This window comes from Delphinapterus leucas, chromosome 14, assembly GCF_059928025.1.
Source record: "Delphinapterus leucas isolate spDelLeu-1000000601 "Yukka" chromosome 14, BTC_Dleu_Yukka2, whole genome shotgun sequence".
NCBI classification, from domain to species: Eukaryota; Metazoa; Chordata; class Mammalia; order Artiodactyla; family Monodontidae; genus Delphinapterus; species Delphinapterus leucas.
Window position 1 is genome coordinate 46,173,188 of NC_143142.1, and position 26,890 is coordinate 46,200,077.

At 38.0% G+C, this 26,890-nt stretch overlaps 1 protein-coding gene across 1 annotated transcript; it reads right to left on the minus strand.

Moving 5' to 3' along the window:
- Nucleotides 1–1,056: 1,056 nt before the first annotated feature.
- Nucleotides 1,057–26,890, minus strand: LOC111181436 (desmocollin-1-like). The gene is given in 11 exon segments (XM_089894255.1): nucleotides 1,057–2,109; nucleotides 2,440–2,605; nucleotides 2,607–2,649; nucleotides 9,476–9,616; nucleotides 10,280–10,349; nucleotides 10,352–10,538; nucleotides 11,846–12,048; nucleotides 13,657–13,801; nucleotides 19,159–19,475; nucleotides 21,014–21,098; nucleotides 24,107–26,890. Coding segments are annotated over 11 exon segments (1,695 nt in total). The 5' UTR covers nucleotides 24,170–26,890; the 3' UTR covers nucleotides 1,057–1,834.

The following is a 26,890-nucleotide window of genomic DNA, read 5'->3' on the forward strand; positions in this document are numbered from 1 at the left end:
GGTTGGTTTTTAAACATAATTTAGTAAATTTGTTGGATAGATCCTGACCAAAAATAATGTCAAAATGTGATTTTTTTTTCCCTCAATTATGGGTTGGCAAAATATATTCACTAAGTAAAGTGGCAGTGAGTATGCCAGGTACCTAAATTTGGTTACCCTGTGTGCCACTGTATACCCTCCAATATATGCAACCATAAGGTACAAAGTATACAGAGAGTCAGTTACAGTTATTCAGTACAGAAGAACACAGAGTAGGGTGGGAGATTCTGCTGTGTGGGTGGACAGAAGAGATGTGGCCTTGAATTGGGGTCACCAGGCGAGACGGGGCAAATTTCCTTACCACTTGGCAGCCGTAGACCTGCTGCCTGAGACTACCAGGGTACTCACTCCAATTGGCTAATTGTGTTGTTCATCTATTAGTTTTTGCAGGTTCTAACCAAGGGATCATCTATACAGTGCTTGTCAAATTTCATGTACAAAGGGATCTCCTGGGGCAGCTTGTTGAAATGCAGATTCTGATTCACTAGGTCTGGGGTGGGGCCTGAATCCACTTTCTTCACCTGCTGTCAGGTGTTATGAACAGCACTGAGTAGCAAAGACCTAGTACAGAGGTGAGCTTGTACACTAGGAACACCTGCAAGGCCTCCCCCACAGAGTTTTTTATTCAGTGGATCTGAGAAGAGACCCAAGAATTAGCCTTTCTGGCACATTCCCAGGTGATGCTGATGCTTCTGGTCCAGGAATCACACTTCAAGAACCACTGATTTAGAATTTCATTATGGATCTCAAAGAGGTGAGAAATATGGTGGATGTAGAATAGTAACCTAGCTCTCTTACAGAACGCCTACTATGGACGAAAGGTCTTTGTGAAGTTGGATTTTAAATTTTATGTAAATGAACCATATAAATGTCATCCACTCTTAATTCCTAAGCTTTCTACATATTTTAAGAGAGACAAAGTCAAAATAAGAAAATTCTTTCATTTCCACCTTGGATTAGAGGGTTCCTTTTAGATTTTCTTGAACTATACCTGGCAGAAAATAATTCTATGTGAATTTTTGGTATGAATTCTGGGTAAAACTTCAGGTATCTCAAAGGAAGCCTTGAAATTTCCTTTTAATAATAATTCCATGTTATAGCATTTAATGGTCCCTAAACATGGACAAATAAAAACACTCCACAATTACAGGTATTCATTGTTGCACTCTGACAACTAAATTTTTAAAAATTTGAAATCTTATGTATACTCAGACCAAATATGGAGGAAGGTCATACTTATTTTTAATTGTTTTTTTCTCTAAAGTTAGTAAATAAACAACGTCTAACTCCATAGATTGATTTTATAAAGGGCATTTTATTCCTATCAATCAAAATACTTTTAAGTAAAGATTTTAAAATAATTTGATCTATCCACATGAAATGCATATTATAAATATACTTTGCACATACCATTTCTTACACAATTATTCTATCTATATATTTGAAAGTGGTTATTATTTTATTGGTAGTGGCAAGGATTTGAGATCAAGTGTGGTTTTTATTTTTTTGTGATACGTGGGCCTCTCACTGTTGTGGCCTCTCCCGTTGCGGAGCACAGGCTGCAGACGGGCAGGCTCAGTGGCCATGGCTCACGGGCCCAGCCGCTCCGCGGCATGTGGGATCCTCCCGGACCGGGGCACGAACCCGTGTCCCCTGCATCGGCAGGCGGACTCTCAACCGCTGCGCCACCAGGGAAGCCCCACGCAAGATTTTTAAAAGGACACATTTATCAAAGGCTATAAATGTCATTGATGTAAAGAACTGCCATATGTTTTTAAAAATATTAGATAACATTTCAGCTAACACATTCTAGATAATTATACTTACATGACAACAATGCAGAACCCAACACCATGGCAAGAATAGCCCATCTTCCAAGTATTGCATTTGATTGCCTTGCATCTCTCAGAACTTTAGTAGTCATTCTACATTCAGATGGAATTGTACAGTCACATACTCTCACTGATAACATGTGTTCTGCAGAAACGCCATGTCTATCTTTTATTTGGAGAGGCACAGAATAATAGTTATAATCAAGATTTTGCAGTTCACGAAGAATGGCAGTTTTACCTATGTGAAAAAAAGACAGATTTTGATTTCTTGAAAAGCCAGGAAAATTAACTGACATTGCTCTATGCTTACCTATATTATTCTATATTTAATATATTATTCAAATATTATATTAAAATGGATTTGTATGTTTTCTTAAAGGTATTCAGAACAAGAGTCTAAACGTAAGTATATTATTCATTGCTTTAAAAAACAAGGTATTATCCTTTTTCTGGGATCAATAAAATAATTTACTAAAATTAATATTTATTTATTATAATGAACTAAGGTGAAAATCTGGACCACCATCTTAAGTTCCTATTGATTAGAAGGTTTAACATAACTACATACCATCCGTTAATGTCTCTACTGTCCAAAGTTTGCTGGCACAATTATCGAGAATGAATTGAAAAGGTGACCCATTATCAGGTCCATCTTGATCTACAGGTTTGAGAACAGCAAAATCCTTATCATGCCAACAAATTGTCACTTCTTTTCCAATTTGTGGTGAGTGATCAATTATCATCTTCCAAAAGAACTACTAATGTTCCAGTGCAAGATCTGTTATATAAGAAAAACAAAAAATAGGATATTTCTTCACTTAAAGTCTATTTTCAACAATCTCTATGATGTACAGTTGACATCTGCTTTCTACTAGTTGTCTGAACTGGAATTTCATACACTTTCCGAACCACAAATAGCATTGCTACCAGTACAAAATAGTGACATTACTCTTCCTTGGAGATTGGTAGCTGTATCAGATGGTATCTTGAGGTGCTTTTTAAAACTAAAAGGTATGAGATTATAAGTAATGTCACTAAGGAATAACCAGTTAAGAAGAAAATTGATTTCTTACATCTTTCTTTAGGAAGAACATACATTCATGCTTCAAATACAAACACTTTACATTTGGTCATAGTCACTTTCTTGACTTCCTCTCCTGAGCTTTTTCTTCATCTACTCTTTGTTCAAACTTTGTAAAACTGATCATCAAACTCAGTAGGTGTGCTCCTTCCTGTGTGCAGCTTTGGCACATTCTATTGCCACTGCTGGGAATACGTTTCTTTTCTCTGCCTGACAAAACCTTATTATCCTTTAAGAATCCATTCAAACATCACCTCCGCATGAAACCTGCTGTGACTTCTACAGACAATGGTAGCCACGTTCTCCTTCAATTTCTCAGAACCCTTGGTTCATCTTTGGCTCACGCACTGAACTGTGAACATGCTCATCCTAAGGGCTAAGTTGTATTCATCTTGAGTGCCTAGTGATCTGGACACAGTATTTCTTGGCTAACTTAAAACTTAATACTAACACATTGAATATAATGCACTTACTATTTTTAGACTTTGTAAAAAAATTAATTGAATAAACTGTAAAAAAGTTGCACCCCCCCCCCCATTTAATCAATTTGCTTTTAAGAATAAGAACTGTTGGGCTTCCCTGGTGGCACAGTGGTTAAGAATCCGGCTGCCAATTCAGGGGACACGGATTCGAGCCCTGGTCTGGGAAGACCTCACAAGTCGCAGAGCAACTAAGCCCATGTGCCACAACTACTGAGCCTGAGCTCTAGAGCCCATGAGCCACAACTACTGAGTCCATGAGCCACAACTACTGAAGCCCACGCGCCTAGAGCCCATGGTCTGCAACAAGAGAAGCCACTGCAATAAGAAGCCCACGCACGGCAACGAAGAGTAGCCCCAGCTCGCCACAACTAGAGAAAGCCCGTGCACAGCAGCAAAGAGCCAACACAGCCAAAAATAAACAAATAAAATAAATTTATTTAAAAAAAGAGAATAAGAACTGTTACTCATCTCCAGCTCTCCACTATTATTGGCCTAATGTTTTGCACATAAGTCTAAATAAATATTTTTAATTAACATAACGCCCATTACTGGTGTTTAAGAGATAATGAAGTTTAAAGAACATATTCAAATTTTATAATTTGTAATAAAATTACAAACTGCTATAAATGGTAAGCTTTCAAAATTGAAATAAACAGAAAAATAACTGATGAAATTTCTCACTTTTTTTGCTTTGAATGCTAGTCTAAATTTTGGTGCATAAATATTGAATTTATCATAAAGACTACCATAAATCATGTGTAAATGTAATCTGTTTTTTCTTTTTAGGTTGAAATAACAATTAAGGCATATTGGATAGTGTACTTCAGTGAAACTTTTTCTGCTGAATAACTAAAAAATTAATTTATTCAAAGTGACTTTTAAATTAATCACTTACATAAGGTAACTGCAGTATATACCTATTTTATCTGAACAAGTTTTACAATATCTAGAAATTAAAGAGAGATACAGCGGGCTTCCCTGGTGGTGCAGTGATTAAGAATCCGCCTGCCAATTCAAGGGACACAGGTTCAAGCCCTGGTCTGGGAAGATCTTACATGCCGTGGAACGACTAAGCCTGGGTGCCACAACTACTGAGCCCACGTGTCACAACTACTGAAGCTCGCATGCCTGGAGCCCGTGCTCTGCAGCAAGAGAAGCCACTGCAATGGTAGCCCCCACTTGCCACAACTAGAGAAAGCCCTCACACAGCAACGAAGACCTAACGCAGCCAAAAATAAATAAATTTATTAAAAAATGAGATACAACTTTTATTAAAAAAAATCTGCAATAGCATATAAACATTTGGGACTGTCATAAGTTTGTAAATAAATTTGAATACAAGTAACAACTTCAAACCCTAACAAAGAAGTGAATAATGGGAAAAAAGAAGCTTTTATTTTTTTAATTAAAAAAAAATAGTTACAGATACTACCTGTGAGTCAACATGTGTACTCTGATTTTACTTTTTAAAATTTAAGCAGAGAACTATTTCTCTTTAAGGAACAATAGAAATCACACTTTAAAAAAATCTAATAAAGAAATAGGAGGACTTCCCTGGAGGTCCAGTGGTTAATAAGAGTCCGTGCTTCCAATGCAGGGGACGCGGGTTTGATCCCTGGTTGGGGAACTAAGATTCTGCATGCCGCAGTGCAGCAAAAAAAAAAAAAAAAAAAAAAAAATCAACCAACATTCATCACATCAATGATTATTTTCCATCACAGTCTGTTTTAAGCATGTTGTTAAAAAGAGGAAAACTTGAAATTGTTATAATGGATAGTAGTCAAAGCCACAGCTGAAAACAAAGTCCTAGATGCCTTCTAAAACCATAAAAGACTGATTGCAAATTTTTTCCTTACTTCTGGGAAATAGAGCAAAAAATAAGTAGTTACTGATAATAGTTGAAGATTGTGAAAAGGTAATTGAGTGTGTATGTTTGTCTACTTCTAAATCTTATTTTAAATTAAGCACATAAGAAAATGCCAAGTATCGGTGAGTAAGGAATGTCATAATCTTGGAGCTAGAAAGTACATCTTGGGTTAACTAAAATCTAAACTTACATGTCAACAATAGGGACTCTGAAATGCAAGCGTTCCCCATTATTTAAGTTTCCAGGAACCAGAAGTTCACTGTTATGAATCAGCCCACTCCATGTACAGAACTCTTTAATTAACCACTAGAAAGTTTTCAGGTTCTTTCTTATCAAGCTATAATACACCTCCTAATCATTTCCAATTTTTTCATGGTGATTTTGGACTATATACAAAATGTTTACCTCTTCCACATGACAACCCTGAAATATTTATTTTAAGAAAATTCTTCTTACAGCCGAATATAACAAAGCATTTGTAAACTTTTGAAGTCAAGTTTCTATAATACATTAAAACTAATTGTTCCAGGTGCCTATTATGCACCTGAACTTGCAAAGCTTTTGGTAGTGAAATTCACAACATGGACCTGGAGATTCACAGGGCTCTCAAACAACAGAGGAATGACAAATATCAGTACGTACACGAAGCAAACATGCCAAGATCTCTGCCAGATGCTTGGTAGAAAAGATATTTAGCAATGATAAGGGTCCTTGTATGAAAATGAGTTCAGAGTCTAGCTAGAGGAAAAGAATGTACATGAGAAACAATGAGAGCACCCTTTTATAGAGAAGACACATCACCTGTGATAATTACGATATTATTCCCAGGGAAGGAGGGCGTAAAAGGTGTTCATAGAAGAACTGAACAGGGACTTCCCTGGTGGTGCAGTGGTTAAGAGTCCGCCTGCCAGTGCAGGGGACATGGGTTCGAGCCCTGGTCTGGGAGGATCCCACATGGGGCGGAGCAGCTAAGCCCGTGTGCCACAACTACTGAGCCTGCATGCCGCAACTATTGAAGCCCGCACACCTAGAGCCCGTGCTCCGCAACAAAAGAAGCCACCGCAATGAGAAGCTCGTGCACCACAGCAAAGAGTAGCTCCCACTCGCTGCCAACTAGAGAACGCCCGCGTGAAAGCTGAACAAAGACTAGTGAGAGCTACCACAGAAGATGTCACTGCCATTCATTTGAAGAAGCAAAGGGACCTGAATTTCAAACAGGAGGGGCAGTCTAATTCTAGGTGGAGGGTGTATGAAACGGTGCTTTCTAGAGTGAAAGCAGGGAAACCAGCCTGACTGACAAAAAAATTGACACAAAAAATACAAGGAAATAAACTGGATTCTAAGAAAGCTGGAATACCTAGATCATCATCATAAAATATTTATGAGCATCAAAACTAAACATTCATTTGGAAATATAAGTACTTACTTATATATTTGGCCTTTGGAAGCATATATTAAATGGATTAAAGTTCAAATAAACAAAATCCTTTATGACACCATACGGTCTTCCATTAACATTTATAGCACCCTTATCTTTACTTCTTGAGCACATCCAGGTTATCCATGGGCCTGAGACATAGACTCACAAAGTTTAGATTTGACATTTCATTTCTTTGTGCTATGATCACTGTATCTAAAGACATTCTTTTGTCTCCAAAAGACCAAGTTAATTTCTTATATCTCTGTTTTCCATATTTTCCTTCTCTCCAAAAAGTACTTCATTTTTTATCACCAAGCTTCTGCATTTCTGTGAAGTTTCCTCCCTTTACCCTTTAATCTGGGTGGGCAACTCTTTAACTGATTTCCACTTCTCATGATATGTATACATTCTTTGATGGGGAAAATTTTCATACCAGGGAATCTGTTATGAGAACATAATAATCCCTCAACTGATATTGTGTGAAAATTTGACCTTGTCTTATGAATCCTAATTTTCATGGCCTAGTACTTGAAACTTAAAAGACAATCAACATTTGTGGAATAAGTGAGTAAATATAAATCCTTGTTTGACATCATAATTGTGTTCCTGAACCATTCAGATTTCACTTTTGCTTATACAGAAGCAGCAAATCACCAGGATTATAAAGGAGTGGCAATGTTAACTGTATTTCTCAGTTAATGTTTTTCCCATTCTTTAGTAGATTTTTTTCGTACTTATACTGAAAGAATTACATTAAAAGATTGTGTGAGAGGTATCAAGAGGAAAGGAAGATCATATGCACACGATTAAGTAATAATATCCAAATTGAGGTTTTCTTTCAGGTTTTGAAACCTAAAAATTTTTGGCTTATGGGCATAGTTCTTTCAAACTGCTTGGTCATCTCACTAATTATGATGTGCAACAGACCATTTCCATCCCAGGGTAACAGGAATAGACCAAGGCTGAGAGAGGAAGTAAGGAAAAAACCTGAATGGGACACATGTAGATGAACTGGCTTGCCCTTCCTCTATAAATCATAAGCAGCAGTATCTTCATTAGTTTAACCTTTGTCTCTCATCAGAGAATCTATTTTTTTCATAGATGTGGCTTTTAGTGTAAAGCTATAGAAAAAAGTATGGGTATAATATATGAGAAAACATCTGTCTTTATCTTATTATCAAAATATCAAGGGGCAAAATGAATAAACATGAAACATTTCATGACTTACTTGCAACTTTTGTTTATTTCCGTGAGATTTGATATGTTTGTTCATACACTCGCCCATTCCTTCTAAAGAAATTCAGTGATTCTATAGAAAAAGACCACAACATTGCCGTTCCAACTTGTTTGTTTTGAACATCTAGTGTATAAAAACATGCTAACCATAAAAATAATGGAAACCATCTCGGATTAAGCAGATAGTCAAAAACATAGGCTCTGTCATAAAAGCCCAAGTTCATTCACCTTTATCATCAATGGAAATTTACCCCAAATGAGTGAGTGTGTAATTGGTGTAGTGGAATGCCATATTGTAACTTCTATTTATATTTTTTATCATCTTCTTTTAATATCTATTTTTATGATATATACATTAGCATAGTAGTATATGTGTATAAATAAACACGCTAGTAAATATATGGGAGTGGTTATGGACTGGTCTCAGCCTATCAATAACGAAGGTTGTAGCTGAACTGGCCCTTATGGTTCCTCTTATGATTGCAAGATGCCCTAAGTAATAATGATCAGGAAACACTGAAAAAAAAAAAGGTTTATTACTTACAAGTCCTGGAAATTACATGGCACACTTGGGGCCACAGAGCAATTGTAAATTTGTGGGGAATGGACGGGGTGGGGCAAGGGGAGTGACACCTGGGATTCTTCTTTTATTGAGGTGGAGGCTGGGGCCTTGGGTTTCCCAGGCTCACTCTTAATTTAAAACACAAGAGCAGGAATTTAAAGCACAGGAAGAGATAAAACCAGCAGCCCAAATGGTGAGTTACTGAAATCAACCAAGATCTCTAAAACGAATGAGCCTGGGGAGATGGGGTAGGGGTCAGCCTGGCTCTTGATCTAGTTCTGTGGTTAGCAATGTGTTTATTTGAGATTTCAATCAAAGCTTAAGTCAGGCACTTGCATTACAAAAAGAGAAGCCAACTGACAGGGCTTACACTGCAAAGGTTCATATTCAAAAATGATTTACTGCTTGGAGGATATATTCAAAAGAGTTTTGAGATCTCTACATTAGGACATTTGAAGGACATTTCTTCACAAAACAGGTTCTAGAATTAACCTTGGAGAATGATTGCAAACCTCAGCAAAAGACATTAAAAATCATTGTTTGACCATTTATTTAGGAAATAGGATAAATGTTTTATTCCCCAGTAAGAGAGACTGAGAACAAATCTATCTGAACCCAACTGTTGAAGGTGGGCTGAATCCCTCCAGCAAGTTCAAATCAGAATAGTCTAAATCTGTACTCCTGAGAAAAATAGGGATCCTTGATGATGCCACTATGTCCATGGAAGAAGTCAAATAATACGGACCTCGAAACTGGGACTTGGGCCATTCACCACCTCCTAGTTTTGCATTAGTGATGCACTGGGACCTAAATTGGGTGTTTTCCAAGCAATTACTCAATCATAATGCAAACATTTTTGCATTAAATTTTGATCCGGAAACAAACAAATTTAAATTTAGCTCCAAGATTTCCTAAAATATGTCCTATATTTATATTTTATTTCTAGAAAATTGCACTCACCTACATCCATTGCAATCACGGAAACATTGTATTGGTTGTCTTTTACAAATGTTGATTTTCTGTCTAGAACTTTGACAGTTTTCAAGTCACCAGTGTATTCATTAATTTCAAACCAGTTATCTTCATCTCTGTTTGTTTTATTTTTACATCTTTATTGGGGTATAATTGCTTTACAATGGTGTGTTAGTTTCTGCTTTATAACAAAGTGAATCCATTATACATATACATATGTTCCCATATCTCTTCCCTCTTGCATCTTCCTCCCTCCCACCCTCCCTATCCCACCTCTCCAGGTGGTCACAAAGCACCCAGCTGCTCTCCCTGTGCTATGCGGCTGCTTCCCACTAGCTATCTACCTTACGTTTGGTAGTGTATATATGTCCATGCCTCTCTCTCGCTTTGTCACAGCTCACTCTACCCCCTCCCCGTATCCTCAAGTCCATTCTCTAGTAGGTCTGTGTCTTTATTCCTGTCTTACCCCTAGGTTCTTCATGACATTTTTCTTTTTCTTAAATTCCATATATATGTGTTAGCATACGCTATTTGTCTTTCTCTTTCTGACTTACTTCATTCTGTATGACAGACTGTAGGTCTATCCACCTCATTACAAATAGCTCAATTTCGTTTCTTTTTATGGCTTACCTTCTTATACCTAGTTTTTAGAAATCAAATGTAAATACTCAAACCAAAGAGTGGACATAATCTCAAAATCTGTCATCCTAATAATACATAGAATGTTCCCAAATTTGAAATCAATTATCATCACAATTAAAAAGAAGGAAATTTTGAAAATACATTACCTTAAGCCCTCAGCAGTGCTACTGTCCGGATCCACTGCTTCGTATCCAAGGAGTGTTGTGCCCACGGGAGGCCACCTTTACTCTTAATAACTTTTACTGGTGGTTGGCATTCGGGGCCCTCATCATGGTCTTTAACTTTAACAGTGACAGTTGTAATGCACATAGTAGGAGTTTGTGAGTTTGCTGCTTTAGAGAATTGTGCTTCGTTAAGTACACCAATTTGCAAAACCATTTGGCGATGTATTTCATAGTTCAATGACTGTTCGATAAACATACCAAAATGAGTCTTTCTCTCTCTCTATATATATACATATATATAGAAGACATAACTATGATTCCAAGTTTTAGCACGAAAGGGAAAATCATTTTTATGTATAAAATGTTACCAAAAGTTTTTGCTAATGTATTAACGACGAATAATTAGCTTCCTATAGTGACAAACACTATCAAATGCAAAATTGTTGATTTTTAAGATTCAACAAATTTTTCTTCTCGCTTTCCTTTGGAAAGGTCCTGCTTTCAATTTTTTTTATTATTACAAGTTTAAATACTAATTAGAAATACAGAATAAGTGTTTAAATAAATTCAAATGGACTATTTCTCATTATTTTATTATTATCAAATGGGATAACAGTGATAACTAAATTAGCAAAAGTCCCTCTAAGCTAAGTATATAAAATAATTAGATACAATGTAACAAAGCAGGACCCTATGGGGCCTTCCCAGGGCAGACTTCTCCCCCATATACTCTGCTTTAGCTCCTTTCTGTAGTACCTAGATAATAGTATCTGATGCACACTTCCTGAGTTGTTTTAAAGATGTGAAAAGCCCCCACCAAATGGAAAATGTTAACTACTTGATGACCATGAGCTCATAGCCCACAGGCCTAAGGACTGATAATGTTAACCCCTATGACACCACCCTGTTACCTCACCATCAACCAATCAGAGAATTGTGCAGGAGCTGATCACATACTCTGGGATGCCCCTCCCTCACCTTGCCTTTACAAATGGTTTGCTAAAATCCTTAGGGGAGTTTGGAGTTTTTGAGCACAAGCCACCTGTTCTCCTTGTATTGGCACCTTTACAATAAAGCTGCACTTTCCTTCACTACAACCTGGTGTCAGTAGATTGGCTTTACTGCCAGCGGGCAAGCGGGCCTGAGCTTGGTTCGGTGATAAGACTACTAGGACATGAGATCTGGCTATAATGGAGCAGTTACTCTGAGTATCTGAGTCAAAAGATATAATTATATTATCTAGCAGCACCTTTTCAAAGTATATTATATACGGATTTGTTAGTTCATGAACTGAGTAACTAGAAAGAATCCCCAAACAATAAATGATTAGAGACTAAAATCTATCAAAATAACAAAAAAAGAAAGAAAGAAATCTAGAAAAAAGTCCAAAAATATTTTTTAAAGAAATTTAAAAAGAGAAAGGAAAAATAAGCAATATTATAATTAAAGGACAGTTTCTAAAAATTTTATAAGGAAAGCAAAATTTATGCATATCACTTCTAAGAAAATACTTACTGTAACTTCTTTGGGAGTTCATGATCAGTTTACACATAGTTTAGTGACTGAGAAATTAATTAAGCAATTCATTACTTCTCTATCCAGTAAACGTGTAGTTGTGGTGATGATGTCTGTATGTACGGAGAAATGCTTTGGATTGTCTGGAATTTGCTGTAAGATTTTATATTTCAGACAAGTATGTAGAGTATCAGGTTCATCGAGGTCTATGGCAGTCACTTTTCCCACTGAAGTTCCTGTTAAATAAATCCAATACTGTCAACAACTTAAAATAGCGATATAATTGAATTACAAACAAAAATAAAATCAAGGCATTGCTGTGGCATATTCTCCCAAAAAACCCACAAGTTGACTGATTTTACAGATAAGTGGAGAAGTATCTAAATGCTCTCCCACAACTCCAAGTTCTCCTAACCTGGAAACTTCAATTAGGTGGCTACTGTGGATAACATAATTTGTGTTCTGCATATGTGAGAACATCCACCCCACCGATGGTAGCAGAGGTTCTCAAATTCTTCCTCTCAATCCAGTTCATGGGCCATATTTTGTTTTTGTTTTTGTTTTTTTTTTTTTTTGTGGTACGCGGGCCTCTCACTGCTGTGGCCTCTCCCGTTGTGGAGCACAGGCTCCGGACGCACAGGCTCAGCGGCCATGGCTCACAGGCCCAGCCGCTCCGCGGCATGTGGGATCTTCCCGGACCAGGGCACGAACCCGTGTCCCCTGCATCGGCAGGCAGACTCTCAACCACTGCGCCACCAGGGAAGCCCCATGGGCCATATTTTGATGGGACCTTCTCTGTATATCTTGTTTCTTTAATACCCCACTTGATAGTGTTAAAGGAAAAGCACAGCTTTGCATATGATAACAAAGGTTTTATGCTTTTATATTTTAATAAATGTGCTGAATTGTTAATACATACAAGACAAACATTATGCAACAGTCTGAATATCATTTGGACAAGCTTTATGGCTCAGAAATCAGATTATTGGCAATGTTACTTTAGCAAACCATTTACTGTGGGAAAATAATATTAAATATGCACACAAAATAATATTAAATATGCACATAGAAACTAAGAACATATCTTGCGATTTTTGAGAATGAACTAGACTTGCTATGCCCTTTGGTTTGATGAGGCCACAATCTTGGCTGGTGAGAGCATCAAACCAGTTTTAAATTTTTTCAGTTTGTTTGGGAAATAAGCTAAGTAAAGAAATGCAGGACTTCCCTGGTGGCGCAGTGGTTGGGAGTCCGCCTACTGATGCAGGGGACGCGGGTTCGTGCCCCGGTCCAAGAAGATCCTACATGCCTTGGAGCGGCTGGGCCCGTGAGCCATGGCCGCTGAGCCTGCGCGTCCGGAGCCTGTGCTCCGCAGCGGGAGAGGCCACAGCAGTAAGAGGCCCGTGTACCGCAAAAAAAAAAAAAAAAGAAATGCTTACGTTGTTATAAGCCAGATCAGTATTTCCATACCATAATCTATTTCTGGGTCCTTGAAAATGTATTGCGACTTTATAAAGATTCAAATGCTCTACTGCTTTATAAATACATCTGGGACACATATGTACATGATCAAAATAGAAAATATAAACAGCCTTTGTCTGTCATTGTGGATTAATCTAACAAAGCTAGTAACTTTGTGTATCAGCTGCTTTCTACATGTGCCTAGAAAATGAGCACAAAAAGGTTTGCCTTTGAAGAGCCTATGATCTTATAAGGCTACAAAGTTTTATGTAGAATATCCATGAAAGTCAAGCATTTAAAAATGTTTTGCATAACTGTGCCTAAAACATTAATGAATTCAACTGAAGCAAAATTCTCATGTTTTTCCTAAGATGTGAACTTACCGGTTTGGCAATTCTCAGGCACATTAAAGACAGTCACTTTGTCTTCAAAATATGAGGCATTATCGTTATCATCTTCAACTTTGAATAGTAAGGGGAGTGTGTACTCAGGTGCATAACCGTCCACAGTAGTTGCATAGGCGTAGATCTGAAAGGTAGACAAACACCATCAGCTAATTCTTGAATAACAAATTAGGCACAAAATTAAACCTAGCGGTTGGGGAAATATGTAATATTTTAAAAAATCATTGGCAAAAGCCTATGTAACTAAGAACTTATGCAACAGAGAGACAACACAGCAGCACAGACTATGCCTGCCCTATGGCTTCAATCCTTTCTCATTATTCTCTCACCAAGTACCATGCAGTCCAGCTGAAGGAGGCTACTCTGTTCCCTGAATTAACTGCATGCAATTCTCCTTGTTAGGATGCATGTAGACTTCCCCTAGTGATGCTAATAACAAGTATTTTTTTCTAAAGTTTATACAAAATATGATTCCAGTTATTGTTAGATTTATATACACATATAAATATCAACTATTTCTGGGTGACTCGATTGTGTTCTTTTCTCTACCTGTATTTTCTCATTTTTCTATCAGTAACATGTATTTCTTGTGTAGTAAAAATGCTAATAAAATCATATATATATATATATATATATATTCCAAACTCTATCTCAAAATGATATATCTTGGTCCCAAATGTGAGGATTTAATGCCCTTTTTCTTTAAATACCATCAAAATATTTCTGAAGTTTTCTGGTAAATGGTTGAGTTAAACAGATTTTCTTCACTGACAGGAACAACTAAACCTGCCCAAAGTGAAGTCTGTGTTAACTCAGTTCTTCACCACAACTAGCCTTCCTGATTTCCCTACCTTAACCATTTTCTAAAATGAACCAGGATTAAAGTCTCAGGTATCTAACTCCTCCCCCTCTTTAGCCTTATATTAGTCAGTTGCCAGGTTCTAGAGATTACAGCATTTCTGTGTCTCTGTCATTCACTTCTCTTTTCTATTCTCAATGCCATTATCCTCATGTGACTCCAAATGTATCCTATCAACTTTCATATTGTATCCTACACACATGTCCTACCAACTTTCCTACAGTTGTCCTAACTGACCTTCTCCAAACTATGTAGCCCTCAGGGGTCAGATTCATTTCCACAAAGCACAATTTTAATCATGATATTAGCTAATCAGACTTTTCAGTGATCTTCCTATCACCTACCAGAGTAACACAAAATCCTCACTGTTGTGTGGAAAGGAAACATTTCATCTTCACATGCTAACCTGGAGGGGAAGAAATTTCCACTCCAATCTCTAGGACAGAAGGTTTTGAAATAACCATTCATGTCCTCTCTGTTCCCTTTTTCACTTTTCCCCAAACAACCTCCAGCTGGGCTTTTTCAGTAATAAAACTTACACTTTGATTTCTGTCAGTCTGATCCCTGTATCTTAATAAATTCTGCACTCAGGGATACAGGAGTGTATTGTCACCACTTCACCACCACCACCATCACCACTACCACCACACTATTCAGCCTTCCTATCAATCTCTCCCTCTCCCCTCATATTTGATGTAATTTTTTCTTTCTTTAACTGCTGTCATTTTGAGAGTTTTGGCTAGAGAAAACTATGTAATTGTTTTATGTCCCTATTAGTTTCCAATTGTCCTCAGGGGTGAAGCCTGAGACTTCGGATGTTTGTGTGACTGAAGCACCTAACACAGTGCCTTACATTGGGTAATTCACCAATAAATAGCTTGTTGCATTCAATTCCATCCATCTTTTTTTTCTTAGGAAAAATAAACCACCCCTTAAGTTTGCCCTCTGTAAAAACTGTTGTAAATATTCTATGGGACCACTTGTAATGAATTCTTCTACTTCATCACGTTGGTATTAAAACATCTCCCTATCTAACCTAAGTCCATCCTGCTGTAATTTACACTAATTTTTGCTAGTTTTTCTCTTCAATGGAAATGATCATCTACTTCTCGCTGTATAATCACTTGTAGTTTAAAATAGGTCCTGATGCTCAACTACAAATAAATATCATTATTCCACGTTCCACTGATTTCCAGATGTAGTGATTTTGTTTCTGGTACTATTTCAGGTACTAGTTTGATTTTTTACTATTAATGTGCTGAGCATCTCCAAAATAAATAAAAATTCAAAAAATTATTGTAAAGATGATTTAAACTAGAAATGCAGCCAGACTTTAAACCACAGCCTGGATCCCTAGGAGAATCCACTAATATTCATATGATAAAGGAACTAATTATAAATATTTTCATAATTAGTCACTAAAGCAGCAGTTTCAGAAAGCTCAGTACAACTAATGGTTTTGCAGTCTAGTTCCCATTATTCTATATGAAAAGCAATAATAATATATTTAAATATTGTTACAATACCTATAAATAGAATACTATACTTTAGTAGAATTAGTCATATTTTTAGCTAAGTTAGAAGAGTATTATTTAAATTTCTTGTGTCTACTATTGTGATATTTCCCCCTTGAATTCTTCTGTAGCTTGAAGAACCTCATCTCTTTTAGCCCTTTTGCCCTGTAATTTGCCTTTATCTCTGTAATTGCTCTCATCTTTGAGAATGTGTAAACAGTTGTCAACAGAAGTTGGGGCTTGAATTTACCCTTGTAGAGAGGGGTATTGAGTGTAGACTGGGCAGAGGAAGGGAGAGAGCAGTGACACCAAAGCTGAGTGTGTACAGAATGTAACTAGCAACATGAATTTAAAGACAATGGATAGACTTGTGTGTCTGGAAAAGAAATCATATGTTACAAGATAGTAAGGCTCTGGCTGGATAGGTAAGAAGGGACCAGATTGAGCTGATTTTTCCCTATAAACTTATAAAAGGTACAGACTCTCCTCAAAATTCAAAGAGGAAGAGTGTTTGCAGCTGCTTTCTTTCATAAAATAACTTGGAATTATTGAAGGAAATTCACTTCTTATACAACTCTTCTTTAAAGAACTTGCAAAAGGGCCTTATATAAATTCCTAAAAGACTAGATGCATTGAATGGTTTAAAACAAATTCCTTCAACTGCAATAATGGTGTGACTCATCCAGAAAAATCTTTACCCGCCAAAATTAAACAATACAACATGGGGCAATAGAGCAAATGGGAGCACAGTAATGATATGTATTGAATTAGACCCTGTTCCCAATAATCAAGGAAATCTAATTATTTCGAACAACAATAATTTATTAACACTTAACGTTCAAATAGGTTAGATAAAAGCAAAGAATTGGAAAATCCCATCAAAAGCCCCAGTCTTGAGGACAAAATTCTGGAATATGTGCATTATTTGATCTCTGCCATTAGAATATTTTTAGAGAGCTTTACTGTTTATATGGTGATTTTGCCAGCATTATGGCATTTAATGATCACAACAGCTCTGAGGTAGATAAGACAACAATTAGCAGCCCATAACACAAAGAAGAAAACAGATTCTTGAAGTTGTGACTTGTCCAAGACTAAAAGCAAAAGTGGCAGATACCACTAATTTCCAGAGAAATAAGCTTTCCAGTAAAAAGCAGTAAATGAAACTGATTTGATAGAAAAGCAAAGACATACTATTTTAATTTTAACCTCTACGTTGACAGAGAAGGCTTCTATTCCACATTGTCTCAAGAGATTTTACAACTTGCACCATGTTTACATCTGGTTGTTATACTTTATGAATTTTGTTGATTTGCAGTTGGTGTTTCTTATTAATGTCAATTCAATCTTAAGCATGTTAATGGAAACTATAGAAACACAAGTAATTCTGAAGGAAAATTACTCAAAAGGCCAACTTTGGGCAAAAATTCCAAACTATTTTATTCCTTTGTCCTTTAAAAGATGTCAAAAAATAGTGAAGTAACTTTTTTATTTTGTTTTATTTTATTTTATTTTATTTTAGGCCACACCATATGGCTCTTGGGATCTTAGTTCCCTGACCATATATATCCCCTCAGCAGCGAAAGTGCAGAGTCCTAACCACTGGACCGCCAGGGAATTCACAGTAACTTATCTAAATTATAAACTATTCTCTTTCCCTTCCCTCTTGCAATGATCTTAATAAGAAGCCAAAAGAGACAGCAGATTGACCAGTGAGAAGCAGCTAAAGACCTCAAAAATCCATAAACAGTATGTTATCAGCAGAATAAGAAATGAAGTGTACATCACAACGTACAGAGTAGGCAGCTTTTTATTTCTCCACAAGAATGACTGCTAGTGTTAGAGCTTTTCTTCCTATGAAGAAGCTATAAAAGCAGCAGAAACTTATATATTTACATGCGCGTGTATCTAAATATACATATTTATCAATTATTTATTTGGCTTTTTGATAAAAAGGTCAAAATGTTTAAAGTGAAGAAATATAGCATTGCTTGTCATTCTAGATACTATGATTTTCACATACATAGTAACGTGAAGAAAATAAGTAACGATTGTATATAACAATATCATGGATAATGCCCAAACAATTTCTGTTTTTCATAAGTTCTGTTTTTTATTAATAGGACACACACACACACACACACACACACACACACACACACACACGGAGTAAGAACCAGTTTCACCTATTTCCTGATTTAATCACTTGTCACTTAACCAACCAGAACTTTATAGGGTTTTGGTGAAAGATGCTATCTTGAGAAATATTGACCTGCCTAAAAAGAGATAATCCACTAACAAATATTAAAGAATTGATTTTATTCCACTAGAAGTGGGACGATGAAAATTTGTTAAAATACTAGCTACTGTGCAAAGCACTTGTATACCTATATAAAGACACACAGGTCAGCGTGTGTTCCAGCATATTTTATTTTATGTGATATGGAGACTCTTTACAATTTGGACATAAAATAATATTTTGTAAGCCTTATTCTAAATGTATAACAAATGTAAAGTACATGTAATATGTAAGCATATTCTAAATTTGATGAAGACTTCTTGTAATCAAAACAAATTTAGCTGGGAAAGTCTCTTATAAGTCGAATCCCTTATTAATAAATCATCTCATAAGACCAGATTCATTGTGCAGAGTTTGCTTAAAGTGAGGTTTACGTGAATCCAGTAACCTTCTCCCTTCCCACTCTCTGGTTACCACCACCCACTGCAAGAAGACGAGCTTAGAGTCAGAACGTTCAAACTAATCCGGTGGACTGGCCCTACTGCATTCTCTGAAGAGAGGGACCTCATAGAATGCTCTATTAAGATGGGAATAAACTGTAGATGGTCTCATCTCCTCTTTAAAGAGAGACTCAAATCCATAGTTACTTGGGAGAAAGCCACTCAGGGTGGAGCACCACATCTCCAGCCAGAATCAATCTTCACTGACCCACCTTGCCTTGTTCTGCAGGTAGGTCGTTCTTATTGCCACACCTGAAAACATCTGATATTCTGACTTTGCTCCCTGGCTACTGCGTTGTTCATTTTTACACCAGTTGTAAATAGCCCTATTATTCCTTAAAACCGTCTAGTCTTTATGTATGTTAATTATAAGTGGAATAGACAAACAAGTGAGCATTCAAGAGCAATAATTTTAGCACAGAAGGAAATAGGTGAGATGAAGGGCCCTTGTGAGATTATTGCGCTTAAGTCTTGCCTAATATACTTCCTTCCTCCTGCTTCCAGTACAATTTCTATCTCCTTCTGTTCCTGTCTCTGAGTGTCTGAAAGCAAAATGGAAAAACTCTTCTTTTCAGAAGACAAAATGAGGTTATGTGTTGCGTAAGTGGAGCCATCTTCTAGAATTCTGAAGTCAGGATCACTTGACTGAATTAGGCTGGCCGACTGGAAACACTCCTTCAGATTCACTGCAGGGAAGAAATTTCACTGTAATTTGTAAAGTGAAACAAGAATAGAACAAGTTTTACAGGAATGACAACCTCCAGTTAGTGCATGAGAAGCAAAAAGGTGGAGGTTACGCTTGGAATGTGTGGAATAATTACTATTCTAAAACTTAGAGGCCATAAAAATTAAGTAATTAAATTGATGGAGTCACCGTTTCCACTGCCTTCATCATTTAAATATTTTTAATGTCACTGGATTTATTGTTTCCACTTTAACTCGTGTATATGTACAAATGTGTTGTTTTCTATTATATGTGGTAAACTGTATGATGTCAGATTTTGAACTTGTTTGCAATAATCTGTGATAGTTAAAACTATCTTGCAAAAAATAAGAAAACTGGTCTATACTTAAGTAATATTTCTCAGTAATACTGCAAGTACTAATTCCATAAAACCTTTTGGAGGCTTAATAAACCCCAAGCTTAATAATGCTTAGTGGTTGTATCAAAATATTTCCTTTACTGATTCATATTTAATATATTTACTATATTTACTATGTGTCTTTAGAGTATAGACTGTGTACCATTTAAGTGCTTTTAAAAGATATAAGGAGGGGCTTCCCTGGTGGTGCAGTGGTTGAGAGTCTGTCTGCCAATGCAGGGGACACGGGTTTGAGCCCTGGTCTGGGAGGATCCCACATGCCCAGTTGACATGCCCACATGTCAACTGGGCCCGTGAGCCACAACTACTGAGCCCGCGCATCTGGAACCTGTGGTCTGCAACGAGAGGCTGCGACGGTGAGAGGCCTGCACACCACGATGAAGAGTGGCGCCCGCTCGCCACAACTGGAGAAAGCCCTCACACAGAAACGAAGACCCAACACAGCCAAAAATAATAATTAAAAAAAAAAAAAGATATAAGGGATTAATTCAAAACCTCAAAGCACTGGGCAAAGTATATAGAAGTATACCACTTCTGTATACAAGGTGTGTTTTTCTCGATGTAAACTTAAGGCTAATGAAAAACACTGATGAAAGGAATGTTACCCCTGGACTCAGAACAACCAACCCATGCCTCAGGTACGGCTGTGATAGTAAGACTACTTAAATTTTTATTTGACTTTCTGAAGCTATTCTGTGAAATAGATCACATAAATTCTTGATGGGTACTTGGTCGTTGTAATCAAACTCAAGCATAAATTTTATTTTGGGACATTTCAATTTTGACACATCTGTTTTATGTGTAATCAAGTAAAGAATGTTGGAAGCAGATCAGTCATAGGAAACTAAAACATGTTTCTGGTTTTGGTGCCTCTCTTTTTTTGTACTAAACTAAGATAATTTAGTCCTCTGATGTTTGCTAATTTTTCTGGCAAGAAAAGTGTACAGCTAACTTGGTACTTTGTTTCTAACCACTACCAAAAAACAAGTAGTTTATCTTTCATTTCATGTCGAATTTTAATGCAAGTAGCTACCATATGGCTTTTATCCCAAACTTTACAAGAGCAGCTGGAAGCTAAATGTAGTAGTTAAAACTACGAAATTCGTAACATGGTTTCTCACCTTTGCCTACAAGTGCTTCAGCCTGAAGATAAGAAGGAACTTGAAGAGAAATATTCTGACAAGCACTGCAAAATAGTATTAAAACCTCAAAAGAAGGAAAAAAATCAGGAATTACATTTGATCACAAACTTTCGCATTACAGTTTTGTCTTATTGATAAAAGTATTGTCAATTCAGAAACAAATTAATCTTCCAATCCCTCAATATTTTTTGTATTCATTTTAAAAGGAAACAGCAAAGAAAGTGGCTTTAGGGACACAACAGTCATTTAGTATCAATAAAAAAATTAAAATGAATAGAGTTCTTAGAACCAGAATTCTATTGCATCCTTTCAAGAAAATGTGTTACAAACCATTGACTCTATATAGAGTTTATCATCTCTAAGACCATTTGTAAATGTCATTCTGATTTCTTAGCATGAAGAAAGTACTTAACTCTGGAATACAATAATCACATATTTGTACACAAATCATCATTTTCACAGCCCCAAGCAATTTGACCTGTAGTTAAATCGAGAAAATATTCGAGGATATTTTTAACCGCCTGAAGACCAACGTCCATAAATATTCACTGATCTCAAATTACTCCTTGGACTTTCTTTGCATAAACTTCAAAGTCTAAATGATATCATTCACAAAACTAGTCTAAAAAGTAATACATTTCAAAATTTAGAGAGTAGACTTCAACTGGGTAAAGATTTTTTTTTTTTTTTTTTTTTTTTACTGTATGAGGGCCTCTCACTGTTGTGACCTCTCCCGCTGCGGAGCACAGGCTCCGGATGCGCAGGCTCAGCGGCCATGGTTCACGGGCCCAGCCGCTCCGCGGTATGCGGGATCTTCCCGGACCGCGGCACGAACCCGTGTCCCATGCATCGGCAGGCGGACTCTCAACCACTGTGCCACCAGGGAAGCCCCAGGGTAAAGCTTTTTAATTAAATTCAAGACACAAATATTGCTTTCAAAAGCTATATACCTAACTCAAGGAAAGAAGACAGAGACTATCTGAAAAATAAGAGAAAAGCTATCAGTTTAAAAGTGAATGTAAGTTCAAAACCTATTTTACTTATTTTTCTTGGCATTTTCTGTTTATTTGCTTCTTCTACTGTTTTTCCAAATGACAGTTTCGTTATTATTTAAATATAAAACAGAGCTAGGACAGGGCTTCCTTGGTGGTGCAGTGGTTAAGAATACGCCTGCCAATGCAGGGGACACGGGTTCGAGCTCTGGTCCGGGAAGATCCCACATGCCGCGGAGCAACTAAGCTTGTGTGCCACAACTACTGAGCCTGTGCTCTAGAGCCCGAGAGCCACAACTACTGAACCCGAGAGCCACAACTACTGAGCCCACGTGCCACAACTACTGAAGCCCACGTGCCTAGAGCCTGTGTCCGCAACAAGAGAAGCCACTGCAATGGGAAGCCTGCGCCCCGCAGCAAAGACTAGCCCCCACTCGCCACAACTAGGGAAAGCCGGCGTGCAGCAACGAAGACCCAATGCAACCAAAAATCAATAAATAAAATAAATTAATTAAAAAAGAAAAGATTAAGAAAAAAACCAGTCTTGACCAATACAGATACTAATTAAGATGCAATTAAAAAAATAGAGCTAGAACAGATAGGTCAATTTTATAACCAATTTTTCTCTGAGGACATATTTCTAGAGTTATGGGACCCACTATTTGGGAGAAGGAAAGAAAACCATCAGCCATATTATGGATGTATATTTCTTTTCTAACTCAACCCAAGTTTATTGGCTATATGGTGTCAGCCTATTTAAACAGTCTGTAATTTTACAATAACTCAGGCAGATAATACTAAAAACTGGAATTTAAAGTTGCATTTGTATTCCGCTTTAAATAACCACTTTTTAGAAAATGAGTCTTGGGCTTCCCTGGTGGCGCAGTGGTTGAGAGTCTGCCTGCCGATACAGGGGACGCGGGTTCGTGCCGTGGTCCAGGAAGATCCCACATGCCGTGGAGCAGCTAGGCCCGTGAGCCATGGCCACTGAGCCTGTGCTCTGCAATGGGAGAGGCCACAACAGTGAGAGGCCCGCGTACCGCAAAAAAAAAAAAAAAGAAAATAAAAAATGAGTCTTATTTCTTGACTTATAATATTTTTATTCCTTTTTTTAAAAAATAATGATTACTTGTTTTTATTATAAATTTACTTATTTTTGGCTGCATTGGGTCTTCGTTGCTGCACGCGGGCTTTCTCTAGTTGTGGCTAGCAGTGGCTACTCTTTGTTGTGGTGTGCAGGCTTCTCATTGCGGTGGCTTCTCTTGTTGTAGACCACAGGATCTAGGCACACAGGCTTCAGTAGTTGTGGCTTGTGGGCTCTAGAGCACAGGCTAAGTAGTTGTGGTGCACGGGCTTGGTTGCTCCGCAGCACGTGGGATCATCCTGGACCAGGGCTTGAACCCATGTCCCCTGCATTGGCAGGCGGATTCTTAACAACTGCGCCACCAGGGAAGTCCCAATGTTTTCATTCTTAATACCAGGGAATGAAGTACACAGTTACAAAGTTATTAAAAACCTAAGTGGAAGCCAAGATTCTGTATTTTTTCAAGACTGTCACATTTTTCTTTATTATTTTTTTTCAAGTTAAACACCTTGCTTGAACTAAGAGCTCTGCCCTTCTTTTAGCCCTTCCTGGGTAAAATTAAGAAAGTCCTGGATATTTCACCTCTCCACCCAGAATCCTTTTCCTCTTCTAGCAGCTCAGTGGAGCTAAGTATGTTAAATAAGTACAGCTTATTTACTAGTAGCAAAAGCAAACCTCAGAACCTCCTGGGTCAAATGGCTGAGGAGTGAATTCATTCCATCACTCCTTAGACAAACACCACAGCAAGACTGAACAGGGGATTCCCTTGAAAAACCAACAGGTTGGCAGTGGAAACTTGAAGAGCAAACCAAACACCTGCCATCCCGGGTCACAAGTCTCTCAACTCTTCCTTGAATTTTTCTCAGATCTGTTTTTGTTCTCCCAGTCTGCCTTCGCTGCCTTCCACTACCACCCTACTCTCTTTCAAGCCCAGACTAAAGGAGGGAAACGCACAGTAACATGCTTGAACTCCCTAATCCTTTGCTTGTTACTCACCAGAAAAGAGAAAAGGAGCTGCTTAGAGAAGACGCTCCCTGGGGCAGTGGAGGCCCCAGCCATCAGAAGCAGTCCCAATGGTCATGGGTGGTGGCTGGATAACAGGGAAGCTTGGGATGCACAGGGTGGCTTCAGCAGATTCCCGACAGCTGGCACCTTGACGTGGATGAGCTTGATTTGGAAAAGAGTCAGGAGGCAAGTGGTAAAAATGACAGAAGGAGGAGCCCCAGAACAATTGCTTTCCTCCTATTCTCAGGTCAGTCCTCCTCCTTCAATTCAATTACCTTGGAATGGAAAGAGGTTTTCCTAGAAGTGGGGAGGGTGGGGTACCACTAGCTCTTCCTCACAGCTTTCAAAATTTCTACTGCCACTTGACACATAGGCAGAAGCAACAGGGAGCACCCTCAATCCTCAGCCTTCCTCTCTTTCCCCCCATGTTAATGCTCTGAAGTCCTCCGTGGCTATTACCCACTCCCATGTCCTCCCCTCCTTCTTGGCCTTCTTGGCCCTGGGTACAAACATAGATTTTGTGTGCACAAACTCCACTCAAAGAAGTGATGCCTCCTCAGCTGCCATTGGCAAATCAGGAATACACAACCTGCAGTCACATCTATCAGAAGTTATCTCCCCATCTAAGCATTTTGGTGTAGTCTGTCACACCTAGCACTGCAGTTCTGCCCGAGGTCTGGCGCTCTGGTCCACAGCAGCAACTTCACAGATGTGTTGTGTCTACTCCTTATTATTGTCTGCGTGCTGTGGTTTGATTTTCTAGATGTCAGAGGAATTTCCTACAGTGCATATTGAAGTTATACAAGTAAGTGAATAAAGAAATATCTGGGGGCTTCCCTGATGGTGCAGTGGTTGAGAGTCCGCCTGCCGATGCAGGGGACACGGGTTCGTGCCCTGGTCCAGGAAGATCCCACATGCCGCGGAGCGGCTGGGCCCGTGAGCTGCAAAAAAAAGAGGCCACAACAGTGAGAGGCCCGCGTACCGCAAAAAAAAAAAAAAAAAAAGAAATAGTTGGGATATAATTTTCTTATTGCAGTCCTTAAAATTTTTAAATTCAGTTTACTTAAACTAAAAAAGGAAAAACCCAGTTCACCCATTTCTCCCACCATTTCCCATCCCCTGTTTCTTCTTTTAAACCACCAATCTATTCTTTGTATCTTTGAGCTTGGCTTTTTATTTATTTATTTTTTCTTAGATTCCACATGTGAGTGAGATCATGGGTACTTGTCTTTCTCTGACCTACTTATTTCTCTGACCTACTTATTTCGTTTAGAATAATGGTCTGTTCACGTTGTTGCACATGGCAAGATTTCACTATTTTTATAGCTGAATAATATTCCATTGCATATATATACCATAGTTTCTTCATCCATTCGTTCATTGATGGGCACTTAGGTTGATTCCATATCTTGGTTATTGTAAATAATGCTGCAATGAACACAGAGGTGCATATATCTTTTCAAATTAGTGTTTTCATTTTCCTTGGATAAATACCCATAAGTGGAATGGCTGGATATGGTAGTTCTATTTTTACTTTTTTGAGGAAGCTCCATACGGTTTTCCATAGTGGTTGTACCAATTTACATTCCCACCACCAGTGCACAAGTGTTCCTTTTCTCCACATCCTCACCAACATTTGTTATTTCTTGTCTTTTTGGTGGTAGCCACTCTAACAGGTGTGAGGTGATATCTCATTGTGGTTTTGATTTGCATTTCCCTGTTGATTAGTGATATTGAGCATCTTTTCATGTACCTACTGACCATCTGCACATCTTCTTTGGAGAAATGTCTATTCAGATCTTCTGTCCATTTTTAAATTGGATTGTTTGCTTTTCTGCTATTGAGTTGTATGAATTCTTTATATGTTTTGGATATTAGCCCCTTATCAGGTATATGACTTGCAACTGTTTTCTTGCATTCAGTAGTCTGCCTTTTCATTTTGTTGATAGTTTCCTTTGCTATGCAGAAGCTTTTCAATTTATATAGTCCCGCTTGCTTGTATTTGCTTTTGTTGTTTTTGCTTTTGGATTAGATTCAAAAAATCAAGGCCAAGATTTATTTCAAGGAGCTTACCACCTACGTTTTCTTTTAGGACTTTATGGTTTCAAGTCTTATGTTCAAGTCTTACTCATTTTGAGTTTTTGTGTATGAAGACTATGGTCCTGTCTCATTTTTTTGTATTTGGCTCTCCAGTTTTTCTAGCACCATTTATTGAAGAAAGTCTCCTTTCCCCATTGTATATCTTTGGCTCCTTTGTCATAAATTAACTGACTATATATGTGTAAGTTTATTTCTGGGCTGTTTATTCTGTTCCATTGATCTATGTGTCTGTTTTTATGCCAGTACCAGAATTTTTTTTAAAAAAAATGATATTAGGAGGTACTTCTCATAGGCTGCATCCTGGTCAGGGCCCTCCTAGTCCTCATTGAGGAGGTAGTGCCCCTTGGCCGACATTTTCCACCCTTGGCACACCCTCCCAGCAGTCCACTAAGGAAACCCCAAGGCCTGGGGAGCTTCTGTCTGCCCCTGTGCACCCGGGCCTCTGGCCTCTCCAAACCTGGCAGGAGGGGCTGAGGATGCACCCCCTCAGCCTGTAGCTCCACAGGCACACGGGCCTGCACTGCTCCAGCTGCCAGGCCTTACTCATTGCATCACTGGACTCTTCCTTTGCATCCTTTGCATCCAGGCTCAGCTGACCAGACATGCGGGTCCTCAGCTCTGCTTCTGCTGCTCCACTCTGCTTCTGCTCCTGCAACCATCACCCGAGTGCAATAC